This window comes from Hemicordylus capensis, chromosome 6 (genome assembly GCF_027244095.1).
Source record: "Hemicordylus capensis ecotype Gifberg chromosome 6, rHemCap1.1.pri, whole genome shotgun sequence".
Lineage (NCBI taxonomy): Eukaryota > Metazoa > Chordata > Lepidosauria > Squamata > Cordylidae > Hemicordylus > Hemicordylus capensis.
The window spans coordinates 58855736-58882763 of record NC_069662.1 but is presented as its reverse complement, the minus strand read 5'-3'; the positions used below and the strand labels follow the sequence as shown (position 1 = coordinate 58882763).

Sequence of the window (27028 nt, the reverse complement as noted above, 5' to 3'; positions counted from 1 at the left end):
CTGGGTACAGCTGCTGGTTGCCACCTAATGGCGCAGTGGGGAAATAACTTGCCTAGTGAGCATAAAGTTGCCGGTCCGAATTCCTGCTGGTATGTTTCCCAGACTATGAGAAACACCTATATTGGGCAGCAACGATAGAGGAAGTTGCTGAAAGGCATAATCTCATCCTGCGTGGGAGATGGCAATGGTAAACCTCACCTGTATTCTACCAAAGAAAACCACACGGCTCTGTGGTCGCCAGGAGTCGACAGCAACTCAATGGCGCAACTTTACCTTTACGTTACAGCTGCTGGTTAGGATGAAGCTCTTCTGCCCAGATATCGCTTAGCAAATCACCACTCCCCGTCCAAACCTTGTTTTTTACTGACACGTCATCAGTAAGTGGAAGCGCGCACAGTTCCAGAACATGGGTAGGATGCTTCTCTGACCCAAGGACCGATCATGTGAGCTGCCCTAATGTCTGTTTGCCCTTCAGTTTTTCAGTAAGTATTAACAAGTTTGTTTGCTCGTTGTAAAAAGAACTTGCTCTTGCTCTCTTACTGGTTTGGCAATCGAAGCTGAAAAATAATTAGAGTCCCAGGCAGCTAACTCCCGCAACCCCCCCCCCCGCCCAGAAAAGGATAGTAAGGGGCCTCTAGAAAGTATTGCCCTTACACTCTCAGAGGTCACTCTGCCCAACTTAGAATCATGGAGGAAGGATACATATTTTGGGCCAAGGGAAGGACTCCAGAAATCAAAGCAAAGGTCCAAAAATTATTTCATCTCCAAAAAGAGACATTTGCAGACCTACTTTGATTTTTGTGCAGTTTGGGTCATTGCCATTTGAGGTGTTCTTTCTTAGTACATTCTGCCGATGAGCTCATTTTGCAACATTTTTTCCCTGCTTAGAGGGAAAATTGTGAAATGCTCTTTAATATTCAAAACAATACAGAATTTCATAAACTACCGCAGGCCTACCGCAGAGAGTTTCCTTTGTGGTACATGTGTCGGTGCAGTCCAACTTTATCGTATCAGACAAAACTTCAATGTCATCCTTCATACGGCAAAGACAGCAGAATATCTTGTTAGGCAAGATGCTGTGGAGGAAAAAGACAGAACTCCTCACAGTCTCTTGGCATGTCTTGCAGAGAGGACAGTAACTGGCAACCCCCACAACAAATCCAGTCCTTCCAAGAGGGTGCCATGCCAACCCACACTTTTGGGCCTCTCCACATATCCCCCACATCTCTTCAGAAAATGTTTCTAACTCAAAACTACCCTATGAAGGGATATTCCCATCTCGATATACTGATGAAGGTTGAGTTGACTTTGCTGTGAGGGAGATATTATCTTCCTCCCTTTGCTGTGAGGGAGATAATATTCTCCCTTTGCTGTGAGGGATAATAATTTCTGATGAAATTATTTCTTGCCGAAGAAGTACGAAGCTGCTTTATACTGTGGCAAATCCTTGGCCTCTTGAGTCCAGTGCTTTCTAACTCTAACTGGCAATGGTTTTTCAGTGCTTCAGATGGAGGTCTATCCTAGCTCTGTTCCCTGAGATGATTTTAACTGGAAATGCCAGAGAGTGAATCTGGGACCCTGCATGTGCAAAGCTCTGTCATTAAGCTATGGCCCCACTCCATTTGTGTTTGAGTGCTGGTGAGGGAAAGCACACAGCCTGTGAAGGAGAAGAAGGAAGGAACCCTTTTTTAATGAAGAGATATTTCCGGAGAAGACAGAACTGGGAGATGTCTCAACATGATGCCCAAAGATACTCATTACTTTAGCTAAGTGGTTTTCAAACTTTTTACCAGCAGGGAATCTTTTCTGGGTTTTTGTCTCCTGCAGACTCCCTGCATATCTGCCACACAACATCTCTGTGTTGCAGAGGATTCTGGGGAATGTTCCTGCACTCCTTCAACCCACACAGGGTGCTGGCCAGGGCTGTTGCCCTCACCATTGGTCCACACAAACTGAGCGTACAGCTTAGAACACACCCAACAATCCTGTAGCTCCATATTTCAGGGGGAAGTTTGGTAGTGGTAGACAAGCTTCAGGCAGTGATGTCATTGCAAATTCAGAAGTGGAGGCACTCTCCATGACAGCCCCCATGGCCATGCACACCCCAACAGTCAGAGAAGCCGAGTAAGAAGTACCTGCGCTCCGTCCCTGTGCGTCCCCCCCTTCTCTATACCCACGGCTTAAGGGAAGCTTGTCTGTCATTTCTGACCACCTCGCTGAGAAGCCCCTGTCAAGTTTCTGAGGAATGCCTGTTCCCTAAACTGCCACTCTAGCATGACTTCCATTCCCACAGCAAAACTTGATAACATGTTGGGCAGGAAGTGTGGATTGGCTAGCAACTTGATAGCAGTGTGAGTATTGGTAAACCGTCCTCCTCGCAGGAAAAACTACAGCCTCTGAAGTTGCCCCTATCTACCTACTTGGAGGGCTGAGGAGGAGGAGGAGGAGGAGGAGGAGTGGGTTAGAGCAAGGCTGACTCCCTGTTTCCAGTTGTCTCTTTTCTTTTCTTGTTTGGCAACCAGCAAAAGGGAAAGGGTGTAGATAGTACTTACAGAGTCTTCAATTGCTGGGAGGTCTGGAGCAGGTCCTCTAATATCTTTGGGGTCATTTCTGTAGAACTAAGGTTTCTGAAATAAGGACAGAGAGTTTTTGCAATGCCAATGCCAGATATCATGAGATCCAACAGAGAAAGCCAGTGTGGTGTAGCAGAAGTAATGTCTAGGGAGACCCAATTTCTTGAAGCTTGTTGGGTTTGCTGCTTTCAAACCACACAATTCCACATCAGGCAGAATGGAAAAGGGAGAAAGCATCATGGCTTAGCTCTGGAGTACTGTTTATTCAACAGTACTAAAGAAAAGAGTGCTTCAAAGCACATGCAGGGTGTATTTCCTTCACCACTGAGTAACCAGCTTCAGCCTGCCCTGAAATCATGCCTCCGACCAGCAGGCTGGACCTCCAGTACCAAATGCATGAGGGCTGGTATAATTTATTTGGTGATGACACAAAAGCAGATATTATACATGATCAAAGGAGCTTAATTCGTTATCATTAATTCTTATATTCCAGGCACAAAATCTTGGCTGAAAACAAACTTGGCAATCTGCACATACTTCAAGAAACTCTCTTTATTTATTTATTTATATTATTAATTATTATTATTATTATTATTATTATTATTATTATTATTATTTCATACATTTTAGAGTTGAAGCCCTGCATTAAAAACAGGATACAGGGATGTGCCGTATACCCTGCATATACTCAGAGGCACTTTCACATAGTCAGAAATGTACCCTCAGATTTTACCATGACAAAAAAAATATGGGAAAAGTCTGATGAGTTCTTCTGGACCACACAGTGGCCCTGAAGAGGAGTGTCTGTCCAAGATGCAGAAAAATCAGTGATCATGGTAATAACTAATTCATTTCTGGTACTTACAGAAGCTTCAGTGAGGGAAGCCTGTAAAAACTGGCATCATCAATGACTTTCAGCGGATGATGGTTGAGAACCCTGCAGTGGGGAGGAATTAGACCCATTGGTTACAAGCTTAGCAAAATGCGGGAAGGAGCTCCAGGATGCAGGGGCGGATGAAGCCAAGTCAAGTCAAGTCATGTTTATTTACGGTCATAGACCAAAATTTACATACATAATAATACACGTAATATAGTAATAATATATACATAATATAATCAGGAACATGGACTCATCCTAATCAGCAATTTCCCGTTAGCATAATCTGATTTACCATCTGTTGTCTAGCCTTCTTAGCTGCCTCACAGAACTTAGCAACTTTAAATGTTACTTCCTCCTTCTGATCTGAGAGCAGATAGTTGACGTAAAATGCATCTGTATGCCCTGGGAAATCAGTCAGTAAGGAGGAAATATAACAAGTTCGTAAGTCCCTATAAAAAAGACAGCGGAGTAAGATATGAAAGATAGACTCCTGTTCTCCAGAGCCACAAGGACATAGTCTCTGTTCTTTTGGGATCCCTCTAAATTTACCTTCTAATTCAGCTGAAGGTAGCACATTAAATCTGGCCAATGTAAACATCCTGCGATATTTAGTGATAGTAATCTTACCCAGGTAATTCGCAGGTTTAGTATTATACATTTGTAAACCTAGGAAAACTTCTTTAGAATTAAAGATCGATCAGTCTGCATTTCCATATCATAGATCCGCTGCTTTAATATCAGTCACGCTTGACAAAAACCCATTTCTAATAGACCATCCATGCTAAAGCCATATAAACTTATTTGGCGAGATATTGACTGCTTCCAGCTAGAATTAAATTTATCAATAAAAATTAAGTGAGCAAGGCCTGTAGAAAAGAAAGACAATCTCAACCAGAAGCTGAGAATGGAAAACCACATCCGGGCTTCCATCTTAGGCATGCCAGTTTCCATCCTCAATATTACATTGGGAACACATCTAGGGATCTGTAGAATAGATCTCAGAAAGTTTGTCTGAACTATCTCTAGTGGAGTGCAGTTAGTATATGGGCCCAACTGCGACCCATAAAGCAACTGAGATCAAGCTTTAGCTGTAAATAACTTAAGGGCAGCTGGTACAAATTGAGCCCCATCTTGGTGGAAATATGATTGGATGGCCAATGCCGATTTACGTGCATTTTGGGTAACATATTGCAGATGTGCTTGGCGTTTCGTAGAGGCCTGGAAAACAACCCCTAGATATTTAAAGGTCTTAACCTGTTCTAGTTTATGTCCAGCCAAAGACCATTTCAAGGTCTTTGGGTGTTTAGCAAAGGCCATAATTTTGGTCTTGCTAGAATTGATTTCCAGAGCGTATTCATGGCAAAAATTAGCCAGAGAGCAAAGCGCTCTACGGAGGCCGACAGGAGTCCGAGATAAAATTACTGCATCATCTGCATCAAGCAAAATATTAACCTGTCTACTGGCCAATTTAGGTGGATGGAAAGATGGATTAGTAATAATATCCACAATGGGGTCAATATAATAATTGAAAAGAGCTGGGGCAAGTATACAGCCTTGCCTCACTCCTCGAAAGGTAGGAATTACTTTAGTGAGGATTCCAGCTGAGCTACATCGAACCTTCAGACGTGAGTTCTTGTGAAGTTTATATATTAAAAGTAGCAGACGTCGATCAATAGAGGAGTTAAACAGTCTCTCCCATAATTTATCTCTGGATATGGAGTCGAATGCTGATTTAAAATCCACAAAGGCAGCAAAAAGAGTGGAATGGGGTAGATTAGAATATTTCTCCGCTAGATGTTGTAAGACTAAAGCATGCTCAATAGTAGAATGATTGGCCCTAAAGCCTGCCTGTTCATCAGCCAGCACCTGCTCTTTGTCCATCCAATCCTGGAATTTATTAAGTAGGTGAAATGCATACATTTTGCCAATAACATTAAGAAGGCTGATAGGGCGATAATTAGATGGCAAATGTCTTTGGCCTCTCTTATATATAGGAATTACAATTGCCAATCCCCATTCACTAGGGGGCGAGGTCGTCTGATCAATTGCTGTAAACAGAGAGGCTAATACCGGCAGCCACCAATCCATATTATTCTTGATGGCCTCTACCGGCAAATTATCTGAGCCGGGGGCCTTACCAGTTTTAAACTGATTCACTATTGAAGCAATCTCTGTACATGTTACTGGGGTCCACTCAGCTAATAAGTTAGGGTCCAGTTCCTGTTCTATTTGTAAAAATGTTGTAGTTGCTCCCTCTCTAGCATATAGAGCACGGAAATATCCAGTCCATTCTCCAACAGGTATATAAAAAGATGGCGGGGAAGGTCTGAATTTAGAAGAGAATGATACCAAAGACCAAAACAAAGACACGTTTTTAGCCTGTGCGGCACAGATAAGACGCTGCCAATCTAGCCTTTTGGCCTCCCTTTTTTTTTTTTGCAAGTAAAATTTTATAAAATCTTTTTTCTAACAATCAGATCTTGAGAAGTGACCTGATTAGAGTTCGATCGATAAAGATTGTAAGAGTTAATAAGATCCGTTTTTGCTGCACGGCATTCGTAATCAAACCACGGCTGGGAAAATCCAGCACGGGGCTTAGTGTTTTTAGAATTGTTAGCAGTTAAAATTGGGTAAAAAGAGCATACTAGATTATTATAATTTTCCATTAAAATAGGACTATCTGTAGCATCTGTCATCTTAGCACGGTATTGCATGCAAGCCTCAGTCTTGAAGTGGTTAGTAACACGTTCATTTAACTGAGAGGTCCATTGAAGTCATCTGGGCTGGGGGCGGATGAAGCTATTTGCCGCCCATAGGGGACCATAGATTATCCGTCCCAAGAAGGGTTCCCCTTTACAAGTAAAGGGCTTGGGGGGGGGATTAAATCTACTTTTAAAATGTTTTCAGCCCATTTCAGGCCTTGTGTGCATGTGTGCAGAGAGGCCCCCCAACCCGACCTGTCATTTGAGAGGTAGGTGGGCCTGTGGGAGGAGCTCTCACCGCCATCTCCACCACCATCCTGCCACATGCATGTACGAAGACGGCCTGATGACCTGTCGTGATTTGGGAGGCAGGCGGGCCCACTAGGAGCTCTCGCTGCCTTCGGACAGCGGCGGTATAACAAGTTTTCAAAGTAGATTCAACTTTCTCCTGCCCCCCAAATGCAAGTGGCAGAGTAATGTCACTTGAGGAGTAATGCTACTCCTCAAAATTTGCCGCTGTAGGCAAGTGCCTTCTTTGCCTATGTGTTAATCCACCACTGCCAGCAGGTTACAAATGGCAGGCTAGTCCAAGATACAGTATGTTGTCGTGCCCCAATTAGATGCACTGTGCAGATCAACAGTCTCTCCTCGGTATCTTCAGAGACACTGGGAGGCAAATCCCATGTGTGTGTTTGTGTGTGTATAGCCCAATCCAGATTGGGACTGTAGTGGGGCTAAAGGGTTAGAAGCCCCCCCACCCCACCCCCAACATAATGATCCATTTCTAGACCAGCCCCACTCCCACTCCCAGGTGCTCATTAGATAATAAAAAGCAAACACCCCAGGACCAAACAAACATGTCAACTGTGCTGTTGAGTCGGTGTTGACTCCTGGCGGCCACAGAGCCCTGTGCTCGTCTTTGGTAGAAGACAGGAGGGCTTGCTAGTCAAGTCATTTTCCTGCCGCGTCATGTGGTTTAGCCCAAGGTGTGTGTGGGTAGGTGGACCAGCAATGTGTTTGTGAGCTAGTGACTTTTGAGGACTGAAAGCCCGCCAGGCACACCACACAGGCCCACAGACAGGCAAGAGCCTTGTATGAGCTACATCCTCCCTAGATTTGATCAGTGTTGGCCAGATCACTCGAGCTGGAGGCTTGCTGGTGGCTCGGGGACAGGCTGCTGCCCTTGCACATGTGCCAGCCATGCCCCCTGTATCAGCGTCAGATGCACACCGACACAGGGAACATGCTAGCTCTGGGAAGGGGGGGCATGTGGCATGGGGGGACATGCGGTGCCTTCTCTGCTCCCAGCCAGCACTTTGTTCGCCAAATGGATGCTTTCTTCCTCTCTCTCTCGCTCGGAACGAGAGTTTCATTCACTGGCTAGGTGTAAGAGGGGGTGGGGGACACCGTGGTGGCCCCAGACACAGTGGCACAGGGACATTGGTCTCTCCTTGTCCAATGGTGGCTACATCCCTGGGCCAGATGCTTAGTCAATCTCCTTCTGAGCTGATGCCTACATACCCACATCGCAGGTTTTGACGCATCATTTTCGAGCCTAGGTTTCCAGCCCTGGCATCAGCGGTTAATAACTTCTCAAAAGAGAGAAGCACTGGAGGAAGCCTCCTTCAAAGCTGTAGCTTCTGACTGAAAAACCCTTTTCTTTAACCTCCCATATATCCAGGCAGACTGTGGTTACTGAGTGGCAAGAGAGCTGCTCTCCGCACAAGTTCAGAGGCCCTCTTTTCATTATACACCGCCTAGAGATTTACATATCTCTACCTATCTATCTCATCGCTGTACACCGGGAGAGATACATATCAGCCAGTATAAAAATTAGATAGATAGATAGATAGATAGATAGATAGATAGATAGAGCCATATGCTACATCTTCTAGGGTTGAACTCTGCCATTCAAGAGAGTTGAGGGGAGGGGGTGAACTCTTCCTGGGGTCCAACAAAGTACCTTATTTAACAGATTGGCTATTTTCACATTTGCATTCACTTACATCTTGAGCAAAAACTGCATTCCATGCCAGGCCTCGAATGCCCCAGGAGTGAGCTTCTCAATAAGATTGCCGCTGAGGTCTCTGGAAACAAGCATTGTGCACAGGATTTTGCAGTGTGCAAAATAAGCATTACATTTTAATATTTTTTAAAAGGTAGATGGGATAGGAAAAACTATCTTTCCTTTGATATTCCTGTCTGATGGTAGAGGTCAAAATGCTACATGAAGCCCCTGCAGCAAAGTATGAGGGTGGTGTCCTTTCCAGTGGGGCAGCTGGCCTTCTCAACTCTTCTGTCCAAAGACCCTTTCCTAACTCCCTCAGCTAGTCGTGCTCATTCATCTCCTGTCTGAAGCTCCAGTGCCTATTTCTAAGATGAAGAAGAGGGCCATTGTTTAAGCTGGCCTGGAAGCCAGGCTCTCTGACTCTGGCAATCTTGGGCTCACGGGAAGCCCTGCCTTCTACAGATGCTCAGCAACACTTTGGTATGGCTTCCCATTCCCCAGGGCTCAGCTCTGGCACTAAGAGTAGTTCGTTAGTTAAATGTATAACATCTTCCACAAAAAGATGTTTTCAAGGCAGCAGTTACAATGAATAAAACAATTTAAACACAGCAGGGGGGAAAAAAACCCACAAGATAAAAGCAGGGAAGTGGGAGAGCCAGTGTAGTGCAGTGGTTAAAGCCCTGGACTCGGACTGGAGGGACCTGGGTTCAAATCCATGAAACTCACTGGGTGATTCTGGGCCAGTCACTTTTCCCTCAGTCTAACCTACCTCACAGGGTTGTTGGGAGGATAAACATTACCATGTATACTGCTCTGGGCTTCTTAGGGAAAGAGCGAGATATAAATATACAAATAAAATAAAATTTCAGAACTAGGCAGGCTAAAAACAAGTCAGCTGTTATTTCAAAAGGCCTTGGAAAACATAAAGGTCTTTGCCTGGTGGCTAAAGGACAAGGAACATAGGAAGCTGCCATATACTGAGTCAGACCAGTGGTCTATCTAGCTTAGTATTGTCTACACAGACTTGCAGCGGCTTCTCCAAGGTTGCAGGCAGGAATCTCTCGCAACCCTCTCTTGGAGATGCCGGGGTGGGAACTTGGAACCTTCTGCTCTTCCCAGAGCAGCTCCATCCCCTGAGTGGAATATCTTACAGTGCACACACTTCTAGTCTCCCATTCATACCCAACCCTGCTTAGCTAAAGGGGACAAGTCATGCTTGCTACCACCAGACCAGGTACCGAGTGAGCCTTCTTGCAGAGAGATTTCTGTAAACAAGGCATCACATATGAGAATAGATTCCGGGACTGAGATCTGACTCAGCCTTGCTTTTAGAACTCTGAGCGCAGTCCAGGAAAATGTAAAATCGTGATAAAGAAGCACATGCACAGTACACAGCATCACTCAGCAGTGAGTAACCCAACCCCATACAGACCCGGAATTATGGGCCAAAGCGTCCACACTTAGAAACTGTGGCCCCTAGCAGCAGGCCTGATCCCCAGAACCCTCGGCGTTTTAGAAATGGTTGTGGGGGGGGGGGGAAACTGCTTCTAGGGCAGAAGCTTGGGAGATGGAGGCCCAGAGCCTCAGGGTGGAAACCTAATCCATCCGTGTTCCCCCATCCCATCCCCATTTTTTGTCTTTATGCTTAATGACTTACATAAGCTGCACAAACGGGACAGCTTCACGTGAATTCATCTCAATGGTCTGGATTGCATTACTTGACAAGTCCCTGTTTAAAAGAGCACATAGCAATGATTAAACTAGGGAGACTACAAAGGTGTGTCCAACTCCACCTTTCTCCCTTATCTCATCTGTTTTGTCTTTTCTCATCCACTGCCACTGGCCTGGACTGGTCAGCTTTAATAGAGGTCAAGAATCTACCAGTAGTGGCTCGTGAAGCGCCGCTTGGGGGGGCGGGGGGGGGCGGGAGGCATCTTTATGGGGAAAGAAAGTCGCTGCTTATCTCCACAGCGTGCCTCCCAGCAGCCCCTGCAGCGGGGCATCGTCACCACCACTCACCTGGCTAATGGCGGGGCTCGGCTCCCTTTATGCCAGGTGAGTGGCGGCGGTGATTCCCCGCCGCAGGGGCTGCTGGGAGGCATGCTGCCGAGGAAAGCAGCAACTTTCTTTTCCCTTAAAGATGCCTCCCGCCGCCCCCCGCGGCCCGCTCACGAGCCGCTACTGTGTTGGAAATTCTCTGTGGTGAGAGAATCCCTTTCTCATTAGAGCAGAGTGCACAGAGGCACAACACAGCAGAAATTTAGTTAGGCATGCGTGTATGCTGAGAGTAAAGTAACTTGGAGCCAATTCATAGTTTCAAATCAATATAAAAGGCATTTATTAAGGAACTCCATTCTAGATAGGAAAGTGAGGAGTTAGGATCTCTAATCTATCTATCTAGCTGGATGCAGATGGATTCTGCATCTTCTCTGCACACATGGTACAGGGAGAGAGGCTTGCCATGTTGCAAGGTAGAAGGGCAGGTAGGGAAGAGAGAGAGAGAAAGGAAGTTAGTCCCTAAGAGTAGCAATCTACATTTCAAAGGGATAGTGTCAGAGCAGTGGAGAAGGGATGACCAATGTCTTGACGCTCTAGCCCTCTGACTTACTAGTCTGTCCTCCACTGTCTGAGACAAAGAGACAGCGCAAAGTCCTTTAACTTCCAACAATCTACACAACCCCAAACTGAACAGATCTTCCATGCTCCTGCTCAGAACTGCATGTATGGGTGTCCAGTTTGGCTTTGAGGCTCAGCAAACAAGGCATTGCTAGAAACTTGGGAGCCTGGCGTGAGAATGTAATTCTCCCCGAGTTTGTTTCAATTCTGCTCTGTAGCCGCCATCCAAATAAAACGATTTGCACACCTCAGTAGTGTTGAAATCCTCACTGCCAACTGACCAGAAAGAAAAAAAACTGCTTGGCCCCCTCTCATACTCGTAATAGCAGCTTGGTCTGCAGAAATTAGCAGGTGAAGCATTTAATGGCATGGAGACAAATATCATTACCTGCAAGGTCAGCAGAGCAAGCACTGTTAAAGGCATAAGAGCAAGGGCCACTAAGAAAGCTGGCCACTCTCTCAGATATCATGTGCAGTACAGTTAGACCCACTGATTTCAAATAGAGCGAGGCATGCCTGACTGTCAGGAGGGCTGATGTTAGCAATTACAAAGGAACTAAAGGGAAGTGGCTGCAATTCGGGTTGCGATGAGAAAAAGAGATAATAATCTCTCTCGGCCTCCCACAATTAGCCAGCTCCCCAACATATATAGGACATCCCCAACAGCTCACAATTCTTCAGTTGGTTCTTGGCAACTGTAATCATCTATGTTTGGGTTGAGATCTTAACCATACCTTATTTGGAATTTCCACTGAAATCAATAGAACAAAATTCTAAATAAACTTTAAAAAGAAAGAAAGACTGGAACGTTAATAGTTTTTTTTGTTTTTGTTTGTTTGAAGTTCTAGAGCCATACAATTTCATTCTAGAAATCCACACTAAGCGACAGTTTGGTTTACACCCACAAAGAAGTTTAGTGTTAATCATTCATAATTGGTATGGTATGTATAATCTCATTTACCCTCATGATGACCATGTCAGGGTGGCTCACTGGCAATCCCATTTGCTGAGTCCATTTTAACTAGCAGGAAAAGCAAAGGCAAGAGTAACTTGCCCAAGGTCAAACAGTTCGTTTGTGCCAGAGCTGCATTTTCTAGATGGAAATCCAGAGTTCTACAATGCAGGATTGCCCTGTCTAAGCTGGAAGGGGCCAACTTCTGTCTTCTCAAGGGCCAATCTATTCCCCAGGTGGTGGTCAGTATAGCCGGGAAAAATATGAAAGTTGGAGTATATTTTCCTGCACAACCTGATCCCATCATGAGTGGGCAGGCTCCAAAATAAAGCTGGTGTCATCTAGCAGAAAAGGCTCCCTAGATATGAAACCGATGCATTCAGACACAATGTTGCAACATAACGCTTGGCAATGTAACATTCATGCACACAAGAACTGCACAAAGGTAGTTGCACAAAGTGGAAAGAATGGTTGTCAATTGCACAACCGTGTTTGCACAATTCTTGCATTTAGTGAAGCAGTGCTCTCGTGAAACTCCTCAAACATTACACGGCAAAGCACATATCACCTTGTGCAGTATGTCAGCTACTAATGTGTTCTAGACATGCTACCTCCAAGATCAGAGACAGATGTAATTGCATAGAAGAGTTCTGTTTCTTATGAGTTGAAAAGATTGTTATTTTCGTTATGCAGGAAACTGTCAGCAAACCTTTTATCATGATGAAAATATTGTAAGGCCACGTAAAAATTGCCCTGGGAACTGGCAACAGTTCCAGTTGGCCATCTTTGGTCTCCATAAGTAGAGTCAACATATTAGCCACTTTACTGCAAGACTCGACCGAGTGCCAGACTAGGTTAGATAAGAACCTTATCAGGACATCTGAAATAGCTGTGTCCTGATCTGGATCAAGACCACAGTGAGGGAGGGGGCTTAGCCCATGCCCCCTATGCTGACAAAAATCTGCCCTGCCGCCATTTACTCTGGGAAGGAAATCACATATGGGTGCGCAGTTTTGACCCAGAGAGTCAGCAATCACAGTACTCCCAGAAATGAGTACTTACCGATGCGTACGTGAAAGTGAGCCCTCCTGAAGTTTGCTCAAACTGTTGCCATTGAAAGACCTGGAGAGGTGAAGGAAAGTTTGAGAACATCACACAGACAGGATCACAGCCTCTCTTTCTGTCTTAGGGGATTGGGCATAAGCATGATACTTTCATCCTGCACTCAAATTCCAGTCCAGCTGCAGTCATGAGCACCAAGTCTGGACAGAGATGTGCATCCCCTTTCACAGACGACAAAAGGGATCTAGCCAGTTCAATATCCAGCCTGAAGGAGTGCCACAGTGTGAATGCACACCTCCTTCCATGTCAATGACGCGTGCAGAAGGCTGCTTACAGGTATCAATCTCCTTTGCTGAATTGTGATGACAAATCTTTACAACCCATCCATATATTTGGGGTCTTGGAAATTGCATGCTTACATAATAACACCCCACACAAAATCTGAGATTTAAGCTTCTCCATCTCATCTTGAAGTCCCTACCCCCTTCCCCATTCTGAATGGACAGGTGAAACTCGAAAAATTAGAATATCGTGCAAAAGTTCATTAATTTCAGAAATGCAAATTAAATGGTGAAACTGATATATGAGATAGACGCACTACATGCAAAGCGAGATAAGTCAAGCCTTAATTTGTTATAATTGTGATGATCATGGCGTACAGCTCATGAAAACCCCAAATCCACAATCCCAGAAAATTAGAATATTGTGAAAAGGTTCAACAGTAGGTTCCAGGTGTCCCACTCCAATCAGCTAATCAATCCATAACACCTGCAAAGGGTTCCTGAGCCTTTAAATGGTCTCTCATTCTGGTTCATTAGGAATCACAATCATGGGAAAGACTGCTGACTTGACAGTTGTGCAGAAAACCATCATTGACACCCTCCATAAGGAGGGAAAGTCTCAAAAGGTAATTGCAAAAGAAGTTGGATGTTCCCAAAGTGCTGTATCAAAGCACATTAATCGAAAGTTATGTGGAAGGGAAAAGTGTGGAAGAAAAAGGTGCACAAGCAGCAGGGATGACCGCAGCCTGGAGAGGATTGTCAGGAAAAGGCCATTCAAAAGTGTTGGGGACTTTCACAAGGAGTGGACTGAGGCTGGAGTTAGTGCATCAAGAGCCACCACACACAGACGGATCCTGGACATGGGCTTCAAATGTCGTATTCCTCTTGTCAAGCCGCTCCTGAACAACAAACAAGGTCAGAAGCGTCTTACCTGGGCTCAAGAAAAAAAGAACTGGTCTGTTGCTCAGTGGTCCAAAGTTCTCTTTTCTGATGAGAGCAACTTTTGCATCTCATTTGGAAACCAAGGACCCAGAGTCTGGAGGAAGAATGGAGAGGCACACAATGCAAGATGCTTGAAGTCCAGTGTGAAGTTTCCACAGTCTGTGTTGATTATGGATCTGCTGGTGTTGGTCCACTGTGCTTCATTAAGTCCAGGGTCAACGCAGCCGTCTATCAGGAGATTTTGGAGCACTTCATGCTTCCTTCCGCAGACGAGCTGTATGGGGATGCTGACTTCATTTTCCAGCAGGACTTGGCACCTGCACACACTGCCCAAAGTACCAAAACCTGGTTCAATGACCATGGGATTACTGTGCTTGATTGGCCAGCAAACTCGCCTGACCTGAACCCCATAGAGAATCTATGGGGCATTGCCAAGAGAAGGATGAGAGACATGAGACCAAACAATGCAGAAGAGCTGAAGGCCACTATTGCAGCATCCTGGTCTTCCATAACACCTCAGCAGTACCACAGGCTGATAGCATCCATGCCACACCGCATTGAGGCAGTAATTGCTGCAAAAGGGGCCCAAACCAAGTACTGAATACATATGCATGCTTATACTTTTCAGAGGTCTGATATTGTTCTATTCTTCAATCCTTGTCTTCTTGGTTCCATGTAATATTCTAATTTTCTGAGATTGTGGATTTAGGGTTTTCATGAGCTGTACGCCATGATCATCACAATTATAACAAATTAAGGCTTGACTTATCTCGCTTTGCATGTAATGCGTCTATCTCATATAACAGTTTCACCTTTTAATTTGCATTACTGAAATTAATGAACTATTGCACGATATTCTAATTTTTCGAGTTTCACCTGTATATCTAATCAAAACGACAAAAGAGATTTCAGTATATTCTGCATTCATTCTTATTGTATTACCAAATGTCTCCCCCACCCCAGGCTCAAACTCTCTGTGTTGCCCATGCTTTGAAAACTGTATCAATCTCCTTGGCAAATGTAGATCTAGTCATCTCCTCAGCATTCTGGCAAGAAAATATTAGTTCTGAGCTATCTACCATCTTAGGTTTAGCCAAATTTATCATGGTTAATGTACAAAATTGTTGAGAACATAAAAGGAGCTCTCCCAACAGTCCAGCTTTGTTTTCCAATGGAATTCCCTGTTGAATCCCTGGGGGGGGGGGAACGGACGGGGACAAGGGAATGAAGTTGAAATAGATATTCCTAAGTGGGATGCCTTCAAGTGGTGATTCCCAAGTGTCAGACCAAGTTTGTCTTTGTGCTTCTGTGCGTCTTATGTGTTTCCACCAGCCTCTAACAGCCCCTGGATTCCTCTTGAGGAAGGTCATCTGTGCCAAGAGTTTCCACCCTTAGGTCTCTAGATGTTGTTTGACTACAACTCCATTGTGTTGGCCATAATGGCCTTCACCATGGTGGCCTGGGGACGATGGGAGACAACATCTGGGGTCCCAAGGGTGGGAACCCCTCGATTTAGGCATTGGGTCAGTTTTCCCCTTGTAAACAGAGCACTGGGCTCCCTGTTTCCCCCAGCCCTTTGGCTCCCCTTCCCCATCTATGGCTGTTTTTGTGGTTCATACCATTTATCCTGCGATTCCCATTTCTTTCCTTTTTGAAATTGTTATTATTTAGGTGTAAACTGCTCTGCTTCCTTTGGCAGAAAAGAGGGGTATTAATTTTTTTTTTTTTAAAGGCATCAGCCAAGCTACCTCGAAATAAGAAATATCTTATCCCACCTACATCACTCCTAATGAAAGGCTCTTCCTAAAAGGGTTCTATCCTCAGAGTTCTGAAGTGGGGTTTAAGTACTCACAAAAAGGACATCGCTTTGGGAACGGGCACACGGTGGAGTCCAGAAGGACTGGTGACTCTCCAAAGTTTGAGGACTTCCATTGTGATACGGCATGGGTTTGAACAATTCCCTATGGCTGCTGCACCCAACTTATGGCTGTGGTGCCCAACTCGCATAAATAACTGCAAAAAGATCATTAAAACAAAATGAACAGTTGGGACACTGGCAGCAGGGCCCATACTATAGAGCATATCCATTTCTGCCATTTGTGGCACTTGTGACACTTGTACAAGTTGTGCCATTTCGTGCCTTTTTTGATAGCTGACGCCGGTTGGACATAAACCGGTGTCTGCACAGTCTGAGTGTTCCTCAGTGGCGACATCATTTTATCAGAACTCCGAGCATCACAGAACTGCCATGGCAACAATGGAGGCCCAAATGCACAGAGAATCAGCTGATGGGCTTGAGCTATTTGGAGCTGTTTGCTCTGCGGAGAACTGAATGTGAAACTAACACTCGTTGACTGACATACAGGGAACTGGATTGCATAAAGTGATTAGTGTGGTTGCCTTACAATTGGAGATTAGATTGGATTGCCTGGATGTTTGACCTCTCCCAGCTCTATCATATTCATTTTTATTTATCATCATCATTATTAATTTGATTTCTATACTAACTCAATCTCTACAGGCATGTTAACCACTGAAACAATATTACTGGAACTTGGTTAAGATTAGAAACCTTAACACACAACAAAACCAAAAACATGAAATGTCCACTCAGCATCATTTAGTTTAGCTTATAACCAGGCCAATATCGAAAGAAAACTCACATTTAAATGGAAGAAACACAACTGATTTTCTTTTTAGTAAGACATTTATTAGAAAAACAGAATAATTGGGGAGTGGGAGGGAAAACCCAAGCTTCATTTACATAAATACGTTAAGCCATCTGCTAGGGAAGTATCGTTTCATAAAATTTTCACCCCAATCCACTTAACACAATAGAACCAGCTTCCAGATAATATAAAGTGCTTAGGAAGGGGCAGGTGCCCTTTCAAAGCACAGAGAGGAAAACTGAGCTCAGGTGTAAAATATGCCCCCCACCCCAACACATGGACTCCTCAGACAAGACCTCTTCTTCTCCTTCAGGGTTTGGCTGTGAGAGTGACCAGTCAGTCACCTGGGGAGAAAAGAAAGGGCTTATCACTCTGTGGAGTCTGAACTCCATCTGGGTTACTCAGATTTCACAGACTGAGAACAAAATGTCATCCATTCCAATCTCAGAAGTCCAAGCCTGTGTAGGGGGCTCTTTGCCTCTGTGGCTTCCCTGCCTCAAAGTGGGTCAAGTGAGACCCCTGGTCTCTTAAAAAGGCTCCTGGGCCAGGCTTGTTCTGAGGAGGAAGGAAATTGGGGGCTTCATCCTCATAATCCTGGTGAACTGAGATTGCTGAGCCCTGTGAAGCTGGTTTTGAGAATGTCGATTTCCTAGGCAATTCTGGTCCAACCACTGTGGTTAACTCACATTTCACCAGGATCTGACAGCAGGAGACCAGGGAGTCCTCTCTCTGTGGCTCCAAGCATCTAACATTCAGCCCAACTAGCTCCGGCTATCTTCAGTCTACCTGCCCCTGAGGAACCTGTCCGTCCTTGGTCTAAGCACCTGACATAAACATACAGGTAGCTCATTTAATTGAAAGGTCCATGCATTCAAAGGAGAGAGAATGCTCATTCCCTAGTCACGCCTTCCAACTCATCAAGCGAAGATGTTCAAGAGCTGAGCTTGCTAGATCATAGCAACATGAGGCTCATCTGCGAATACGTGAGATTAGGCTTCAATTTACCTGGATGAGACCTTTCAGTTCCTCTTCTGTTAAACAGTCAATGGGGTCTTCCTGGGGAGAGCTATACTCCACTGCCACTTTCTCATTCTCTGAAACAGACAAGTTAAGAAGGCCAAGTTTCAACAAATGAATATTTAAAAGCAAAATCCTTTTGCTTATTATTTTGTAACATTCCTCACCTTTATTCAAGATTTGCAATTCAATGATGATTTTTATCTTAGTCTTTCTAAAGAGTCCATAACAGCTATTTGGTGTTCTACATGCAGCAAAAAGAAGACACATGCCCTGATCTCAGGCTTACAATCCGGAGTCCAACTAGATAGGACACAAGGTTTCCTGCTTCTGGTGTATTTAAAGAAGTTTTTGCTGTTCCTCTTGATACTTTTAGCTAAATGTTCCTTAAACTCTCTTTTTGCCTCCCTTATTGTCACCTTGCAGTTCTTTTGCCAGAGTTTGTGTTCCTTTCTGTCCTCTTCGTTTGGACAGGCCGTCCAATTTCAGAAGGAAGTCTTGTTCCCTTTTATGGCTTCCATGGCGGTAGCTGGGTGGAGCCAGCGCCAAAGCCAGTGTGGTGTAGTGGTTAGAGCGCTGGACTAGGACTGAGACCCGGGTTCATATCCCCATTCAGCCATGAAACTAGCTGGGTGACTCTGGGCCAGTCACTTCTCTCTCAGCCTAACCTACTTCACAGGGTTGTTGTGAAAGAGAAACTCAAGTATGTAGTACACCACTCTGGGCTCCTTGGAGGAAGAGCGGAATATAAATGTAATTAATAATAATAATAATAATAATAATAATAATAATAATAATAATAATAATAAACCTGTTAGCCATGCTGGCATCCTCCTGGACTTAGTGGTACCTTTCCTCCTTTTGGGTATACAGTCTAACTGGGCTTCTAGTATTTGTGGTTTTGAGCAAAATCCATGGATTCTGGAGGGAAGTGACTCTCCTGATTTTCCCTTTCAGTTTTCTTTTCACCATACTCATCATTTCCCTGTCCTTTCTATAGAGTTTATATCCAGGGATAATAATGTCCCACTGATTCTCACGGTTCTGTTATGCCCATTATATATATTTCTGCATTAGTAACCAAGCACTCCAGCTCACCCATCTTGGCTCGGAGGCTTCTGGCATTGGCATATTAGCACCTATACTCTGAAACTCTCCACTGCCCAACAGCTTATCTAGGCCCTGCGTGATGTCCGCAACCTTCGCACCGGGCAGGCAAGTCACCGTGCAGTCAACACACAGTCACAACCCCATCTCCCTATACCGCTAAAGATTGAATCACCCACTACAAGGAGGCCCCCGCCCCCGGAGGAGTATCCCCTGTGCGAGAGGATATGAGCTCATCTTCCAATGAAGGGTTCCCTCCTAAAGGAGCATTTCCCTCTTCCTCAGACCAATGTCTTCCTTGCCAGAGACCTTCATTCTCCCTGACAGCAGAGGAGCTATCAGCCCTGGAGTGGGATGCCTCTACCACATCCCTGAAAGTCTCGTCCGCATGCCTCTCCGTCTCTCTGACCTTCTCCAGATTCACCACCTTGGTCTCAAGGGAACAAATTTGTTCCCTGAGAGCCAGGAGCTCATTGCACCGAGCACACACCCATGACTTCTGCCCATGGGGCAAATAGTCATACATGTGGCACTCTGTGCAATACACTGGAAAGTGCCCCCTCCCCTGCTGACTTTCTATCTTCATACTGGTTTTGTTGTCTGTTTACAGTATTTAGAGATAGTTTATTTAATTATTTATTTACATTTATATCCCGCTCTTCCTCCAAGGAGCCCAGAGTGGTGTACTACATACTTGAGTTTCTTCTCACAACAACCCTGTGAAGTAGGTTAGGTTGAGAGAGAAGTGACTGGCCCAGAGTCACCCAGCTAGTATCATGGCTGTATGGGGATTTGAACTCGGGTCTCCCCAGTCCTAGTCCAGCACTCTAACCACTACACCACGCTGGCTCTCAGGTCTCAGCTGTAATGGTTGGCTATGTAACTGTCCAAACAGCCTTTCTCAAGAATATGATGAAGAGATTTATACTTACATTCTCTTCTCCACCGGGCTCCTTGTGATCACAGGGGCTTGTTCCAGGCTCCCCTGCACACTTTCCGCTAACCTCCTGCAAAACTCCAGTGTCCTGTTTGCTATCCCTGTTCACTATGCTCTGTTCGCTATGTTCTTGGGTCTTCACCTCTTATGTAGAGAGTAGACTTCCAACTGAGACACAGAAGGTGGGGCAAAGGAATGTCAAAGGAAAGTGGGGCCACCCACAGTCCTAGCTGACTCCGCCCCCTCCAGGCAGGGACAGACAAAAACATTGGAGTTTGCTAGCCTTGGCAAATGCTAGCTCTGGCAAATCACACACAGAGAGATTAGGATTTATCCCTTAAACCAGCCCCTCAAAATCTCCCCTCCTCCTGTTAGTTTGAACGGGGGAAGGCTAGTTGTTCTGCTTAGAAAAGCTTGCTCACCGCCTCAGGCTGTGTCTGCTCTTCACAGAGTAGGCTTCCAACTCTTTATTGCCACTGCTTCTCTTGCTCGAGTAGCTGGATCAGTTTCCTTCTTGTTCTCTTCTTCTTATGCACAAGTCTCCCCTGCTGATGGGGGTGGAGGGAGAGAAGCAGCTACTGTATCTAGCAAAGCAGAAGCAATGAGGAGAGGCCACCACCCTATGCTAGAAGCACCATTTTCAATGTCTCCACTCCTGACTTGCAATTTAAAACAGTGACATGCCCAGAAGAGCCAACATAGTGTAGTGTTTAGAGTGTTGGACTAGGACCAGGAAGACCCGAGTTTGAATCCCCATCCCACCATGAAACTCAGTGGGTGACTCTGGGCCTGTCATGTATCTCTCATGTATCCTAAACTACCTCGCAAGGTTGTTGTGAGGATAAAAATCAGCATGTACACCATGCTGAGCTGCTTGGAGGAAGAGCGGGATATAAATGTAAAAATAAATAAAATAAATAAATAAAAGATAAGGCAGCTGGGCAATGGAGAAGAGGTAGAGACCACTGTCTGCATCAGGAGTGGAGCCAGGATAAATGGGAGGACACACAAAAGGAGGGTGACAGAGTGTAGAGGAGCTGGTGGGAGGCAGTGGTAGCAGGCAGATGAGACTACACCTGCAGAGGGGCAGGGTGCCTACACTTGCCACCCTATGGTATAAGTGCCACCTGAGGCTGTCACCTCGCCTTGCCTCATGGGGGAGCCATCCCATCGGGATTAAGAATGCCTTAGCCCACAATTTGCTGCCCTTGGCCTTCATCACCATGCATTTCTGGATGGCAAGTCGCCTCTAGGGATGTGCGGTTCGGTTCGGATCTGAACTGGTTCGTTCTGAACCGGTTCAGATTCGGCGGTTCGATCCCGGACCAAATCGGGCCCTTTTGAGACCGATCCGGACCGAATCCAAGCCGGTTCGGATCTGAGCCGGTTTGGATTTTCCGAACCGGTTCGGGAGTGCCAGAGGCTTCTATGGACTGTTTTCAGTGTCTCTGTGAAGTTTGGTGTGTGTCCTCCATTTTGTGGCTCATTCCTGAAACTTTTGCTCCTGGCATCCATTTTGTGATGCTATTTTCAGGCATTGTATTGGCTGCGCTGTTGATCCTTTGATTGGCCAGAATGAGTCCTTTGGTCTGGTAGGCTGCTTGGCTGTTGCACTGTTGAGAGCTGGCACCCTGTTGGCCGTGGGGGGAGTGCAAAGGTGGGGGCTTCCAAAGGAGGGAATTTCAAACCTATATAAACCCAAGCCTCTTGCCTAGAAACTTCTCTTGGCTGCAGTTGTGGGATCATCTCTGAGACCTTGCTCTTTTGCTGCTGGTGTCTGCTGTGAGTCCCTGACTGTGTGTCATATTAGTGTGTGTCTGTCTCTCTGCTCTCTCTGTGTGTTGTTGTGTGCCACCTTTTGTCCATCTGCCCTCTGTGTCTGTCTCATCTGTCCAAAGTTACCTCTTTACTTTTCCCTCAACTTTTCCCAACTTTTCCTCTTGTGTTTTCTTCTGTTCTCTTCTCCCTTTACCCTTTCTCTCTCTCCCTCACTCATTCCTCCCAAAGTTTTGGCTTGCCCTCCCCCCCACCCCCACCCATCTTCTGCATTGCTTTGCTGTTTTTGTGCCTTCTTGCCTGACTTTTGTTCCACTGACTTTCATTCAATTTGATTGTTTATTGCTTCTGTGTAAATTTATATATTTGCTGCTTTTGGTTTTTAATTAATAACTTCTGCCATTGTTATTGCTGGCTGCTTGAGTTCTGTTTCTGAGGATTTAGTTTATATTATTGCTTCAATTGATTCCTTGGGTTCTGATTTTGATTGTTAATTTGTTCCCCTCTGGCCCTGCTCCTAGCTTCCCCCCTCCCTCCCTCCCACCCAGATAAGATTGTTTCCCTCCTCGCTGGTGCTGCTGCCTGTTGAGTCTTGCATTCCTTTGGATTTTGTTGTGGAATTAGGTTCTTCTGGTTTTGGTTTTGCTCGCTGTGTGTTTCCCACCCACTCCCCAGTCCCTCCCTGGTAGTTGTTGCCCCCCCCCCCCCCCGAGAATTTCTGGCTGCCTTTTGTCCAAGGTTTCCTTTTTTTAACTTTGCATATAGATTGTTTTGATTCAAATTTGATTGTTCCCCTCTGTGTGTGGTCCTGCTCCTAGCTTCCCTCCTCCCTCCCCTCCAGAAACCCACTCCCCCCACCGCCACCTCCTCCACTCCTGCCCTGTCCCCTCCCACCCAGACTGAGTGTTCCCCATCTTCCCTGCTGCTGCTGCCTGTTGAGTCCTGTCTTCCTTTGGATTTTGTTGTGAAATTAGCTTCTTTTGGTTCTGGTTTTGCTGTGTGTGTCCCACTCCCTTCCTCCCTGCTGGTTGTTGTTGGTTCCTCCCACCCCACCCCCAGACTTTCTGCACAGTTTGGTCCCAGGTTTTCTTTTTTGGACTTTTTTTCATATGGTTTGGTTTGGTTTGATTCATTGATTGTTCCCCTCTGTGTGGTCCTGCTCCTAGCTTCCCTACTCCCTCCCCTCCAGAAACCCACTCCCCCCACTGCCACCTCCTCCACTCCTGCCCTGCCCCCTCCCACCCAGATACTGCCCCCTTGACAGACACGAATCCCCCCAAAACACACCCTGCCCCCTGGTCTCTCCCCCTCTTGCCCCCCCGACTCCCTGCTACATACCCCAGACCCCCTGAAACACACCCCACCCACCAAACACCCTCTTGTCTCTCCCCTTCTTGCCCCCCTGACTGCCTGCTACATACCCCAGACCCCCTGAAACACACCCCACCCACCAAACACCCTCTGGTCTCTCCCCCTCTTGCCCCCCTGACTCCCTGCTACATACCCAGACCCCCTGAAACACCCCCCCCAACACCCTCTGGTCTCTCCTCTTGGGACCGCTGCTGCTGTTGTCCTCCCACACCCAAATCCCCCCTCCCTGCTGCTACATTACAGCTCCCCGGGCTCCTCCTCTCTTCTTCCTCTCTCTCTCTCTTTCTCTCTAATCATCCCTTCACTTCTTCTTCCTCCCACAGCTGCAGCCACACAGTAGCCTACCTCCAACCTCACCTGGAGGTCCCCGCCATCGGGTTTTTTTCTTTTGAAAGTTGTTCATTTCATTTGTCTCTGCTTGGGGGTGAGTTGAGCAACACAAATAGTGTTGTCTGTCTCCTCACTTCTGCCCCTCCATCGTTGACCTACCCCGGCTGCCTGTGCCTCATGCGGCCGCCCTGTTGTGTCCCAGCCCAGGGGTGGCTGGCTGCTGGCGGCGCATCCGTGACCAGCAGTGAGCGGCAAGAGAAGGACCAGAAGAAGAGGGGTTAGTGCGTGTGCAATTGTGCACCTTTTGTTGCCCCCTTTCCCTCCCTAGTTGGCGGTTTTAAATAGGGACACCCCTATTTTGAAATGCATTTGGGTGTGGGGAGGAGGGAGGGACCCTTGGAGAGGAGATGTACTGTTGTAACTTGTCTCTTCTTGCTCAATGAAGAAATTGCTGCTGTGTGCTGCGTTGCATTGCATGGATCTTGCAGTTGGTCTTTGAACAGGTGCCTTCCAGAGTGTTTCATGGACTCTGGGGCAGAGTGGGATCATCGGTTCCGATGCTGCCACTACATGCTGGGCCAATGCCATGCCAGACAGTTTCCTGGCCTCTGGGTGGGGCAGAGTGGGGTCATGGGTTCCGATGCTGCCACTACATGCTGTGTGCCAATGCCATGCCAGAGAGTTTCCTGGCCTCTGGGTGGGGCAGAGTGGGGTCATGGGTTATGCTCTGATGCTTGCTGCTACTACATGGCTGCTGTGCCAATACACATATATGATGATGATGTTCCATCCATGCTGCCATCAAGTGTTTGCTGCTGCTTGCTTGCCATGGTGGGCAGAGTCACAGTGTGGGTGAGTCACAGTGTGGGCAGAGTCAAAGTGTGACGGGCAGAGTCACAGTGTGGGTTCAACTTCTGTGCAGGTGTGACTGGGTTCTGGTATTGGTTGTGTGCAATTTAAAGTCACTAAATAGGCTGTATTGAGGTTGATGCTCCCCCCACAGGACCATTACTTGAAAACCACCCCCCAGAACCATACCACACTGTGTGTTTCAGTTCACTAAATAAGGGTTTCCTCCTTTGATCTGCAGGTGCCCAAGCTTTGACTGCGTCCCCCCCCCCCGGTAGGTGCTGTGCCCTCCCCCCATCCACTCTCCCCAAAAATTAAAAAAAAAACTTGCCACCCACACCACAACTACTCCACCCTTTAATCCCCAATTTTTAAAAAAACCTCCCAGACCCATCTCCTCAATTGGCTTGACTCCCAAATTTTAAAAGGTCACCCTCTCCCCCTCAATTCAATTGGCTTCCCCCCCATCAAAAAGTCTTCCATTCCTTTCCCCCCCAATTGGCTTACTTTTTCAAAACAGCCCACCCCGCCCCCCCCATCAGCTCAAAATCAATTGTGGTTTTTTGGCCCCTTTCAACCCCCTCCAAATTATTTTTTGCCCCTTCCTGGCCTTACTCTTAAAGTCTCCCTCCCTCCTCCCAGATAAGAAATAATGTCTGAGCGCCGTGTGGCAGGCAGGGCTCGCTCTAGGTTGCCACCAGGCAGAAGACGTGGGAGAGGCCAGGAGCAGGGTGCGCCTGCGGAAACTCAGAGACGGAGAGGACGCGGGGAGCCTGAGGACACCCCGGTCGTCCCCATTGGAGAATTCTTTGCCACAGCTCCGAGTTTGGTGCGCAGGATTCGTTTCCCCCCACCTACTGCCGGCAATCGTGGCACGGGCATGCTCACTCGGACTAGGGCTGTGGCGGGTCCCTCCTCGGCGGCACCAGGTGCTGCTGAGGTACCGCCAGTCATTGTGGTGGAGGAGACTGTGGAGGTGGAAGAGCAGGTAGAGGGCGGTGAGGATATAGCCAGGTTCTCCCTCCCTCTGGGGCCCCTTCCCCCTATCCTTTCGCCGCTCAGTGGGGCCCCCCCTCGTGAAGCCCAACACTCTGGTGGGGAGCGGTCTGGCTAGGTGGTGGAGGAGAGGCCTGCCTCTCCGATGCCAGTTGAGCCGGGCCCTTCCTCTGGTGTGGAGGGCGGAAGGGGCGGGTTGGGTGGCAGCAGTGGGCAGGCAGCGGCGGCCGCTCCCCCCAGGACTGCAGCCACCCAGAGAAAAATGGCCTAGGACAGCGCCCAGGGCGCAGGAGGCCAAGGGCAGTGGTGTATGGGTGCATTTTGAGGTCCCTCAAGATGCCCCATTCCACGCCTGCTGTGTCCACTGCAGGATGCTTTTCAGCCGTGGAATGGACCCTGCACACCTGAGTACGACGCCTATGTGGAGACACATAGAGCGTCACCACCCAGGTCTCAGGGGACAGGCTGGCAGTGCTAGTGCACCTTCTGCATCTGCCAATAGGGCGGGCAGCGGCAGTGTGCCAGCCAGCAGGCAGGCTACACTGCCAGTCCAGCGGTGGACGCAGTTGTTGGGCAGCCAGCGTATTGTTCGCGTGGACCATCATCACCTCACCTGCCTCATAGGGGAGATGATTTCCACCAATGACCAGCCGTTTCAGGTGGTCGAGAACAACGGCTTCCGCCGGATTCTCCAATACCTGGTGCCCGAATACGTCATCCCCTCAAGGACCACGTTCAGCCGGAACGTGGTCCCCTCCCTGTACCGCCAGTGCAGGGAGCTCGTGTCGGCCGAGCTGCGTGCAGTTCCGGCTGGGACAAGCATGCATTTCACGACTGACCTCTGGACCAGTGTCAATGGGATGCATGCTGCTTTCCTGGCCCTCACTGCCCACTGGTGGGGACCGGAGAGTGAGGGGACCTCCTCGGGCGATGCTTCCGGGTCCGACGCAGCTCCCGCTGCACTACGGCACAGGAGGGCCGTCCTGCACGTGGAGACGATGGACACGAGGCACACTGGGGAGGAGGTGGCGGCCGTACTCGACCGCCAGATAGAGGAGTGGAATGGCGGGTGTCCACACTTCTCCCGCGGCTTCATTGTCACCGACAATGGAGCCAACGTTACCGCCGCTGTCGAGACATTCATGGACTGTGTGAACATACGGTGTATGGCACAGACGTTCCATCTGACCGTCAGGGACGCCCTCGTCCTTAAGGAGCTGAAGGCGTCCCAGGAGAGGGTGGGCCGCCCTGTCCCAGTTGCTGTTGCTGCCACGGCCACGCTTGTGGATAAGTCCCGCAAGCTGGCCACCCACTTCCACTTCAGCGAGAAGTCCAGGAGACTGCTTCTCCACAAGCAGGATGACCTTGGGCTTCCTCACCATCTCATCCCTTCGGATGTTGAGACGCGGTGGAACTCCATCTTCCTCCTGTTCCAGCGCCTGTTGGAGCAGGAGAGAGCCCTTGTCGCCCTGGCGAGGGACGAGTCCTTGGATGTCTGCGACCTCTCGAACGCAGAGTGGAAGCAGATGTCCGAGGCGGTGTCGGCACTCCAGCCCTTCCAATTTGCCACGAAGGGCTTGTATGCCGACACCACTCCCTTGAGCCAGGCGCTGCCCACAGCTATGGGTCTGGAGAAGCTGATGGGTGAACTCCAGATTTCTCTGACCACGCCAGAGGGTCGTGCTCTGGCTGGGAGGCTGAAGTCTGGGGTTGACAGGTGGCTCATTGGGGTGCTGGGAGAGAGGGAGGAGTATGTCCTCGCTTGTCTCTGTCACCCAGCCCTCAAGGGCAATGCTGTGAGTGCCAACGAATTGCCCAGGTGGAGAGGCATCCTGGTAGAGAAGGTTAGGGAGGAGGAGGACGCTAGGGCCCGCAGAGACCAGGATGTTGGTAGTGGGGCGGGGGCAGCCACCCAACCCGCACCCAGCAGCAGCATGGGCGGCCAGCCGGCGTCAGCTTC

The 27028-nt window shown here is 47.6% G+C and overlaps 1 protein-coding gene across 6 annotated transcripts in view; it reads right to left on the bottom strand.

The window, feature by feature from the left end:
* Positions 1-16204, bottom strand: part of LOC128329273 (leucine-rich repeat-containing protein 37A3-like) — a 115112-nt gene extending 98908 nt beyond the window's left edge. For 4 of the 6 annotated variants that reach the window (XM_053260147.1, XM_053260149.1, XM_053260150.1 and 1 more), the window contains exons 1-7: positions 15869-16204; positions 12794-12853; positions 9821-9892; positions 8162-8242; positions 3439-3510; positions 2553-2627; positions 958-1076 (exon numbers count right to left, since the gene is read on the bottom strand). In XM_053260147.1, coding sequence (XP_053116122.1) covers positions 958-1076; positions 2553-2627; positions 3439-3510; positions 8162-8242; positions 9821-9892; positions 12794-12853; positions 15869-16149 — 760 coding nt within the window. In that variant the 5' untranslated portion in view covers positions 16150-16204. The remainder of the gene's footprint in view (positions 1-957; positions 1077-2552; positions 2628-3438; positions 3511-8161; positions 8243-9820; positions 9893-12793; positions 12854-15868) is intronic. The other 2 variants (XM_053260152.1, XM_053260151.1) reach the window with 2 other exon arrangements.
* Positions 16205-27028: the final 10824 nt, after the last annotated feature.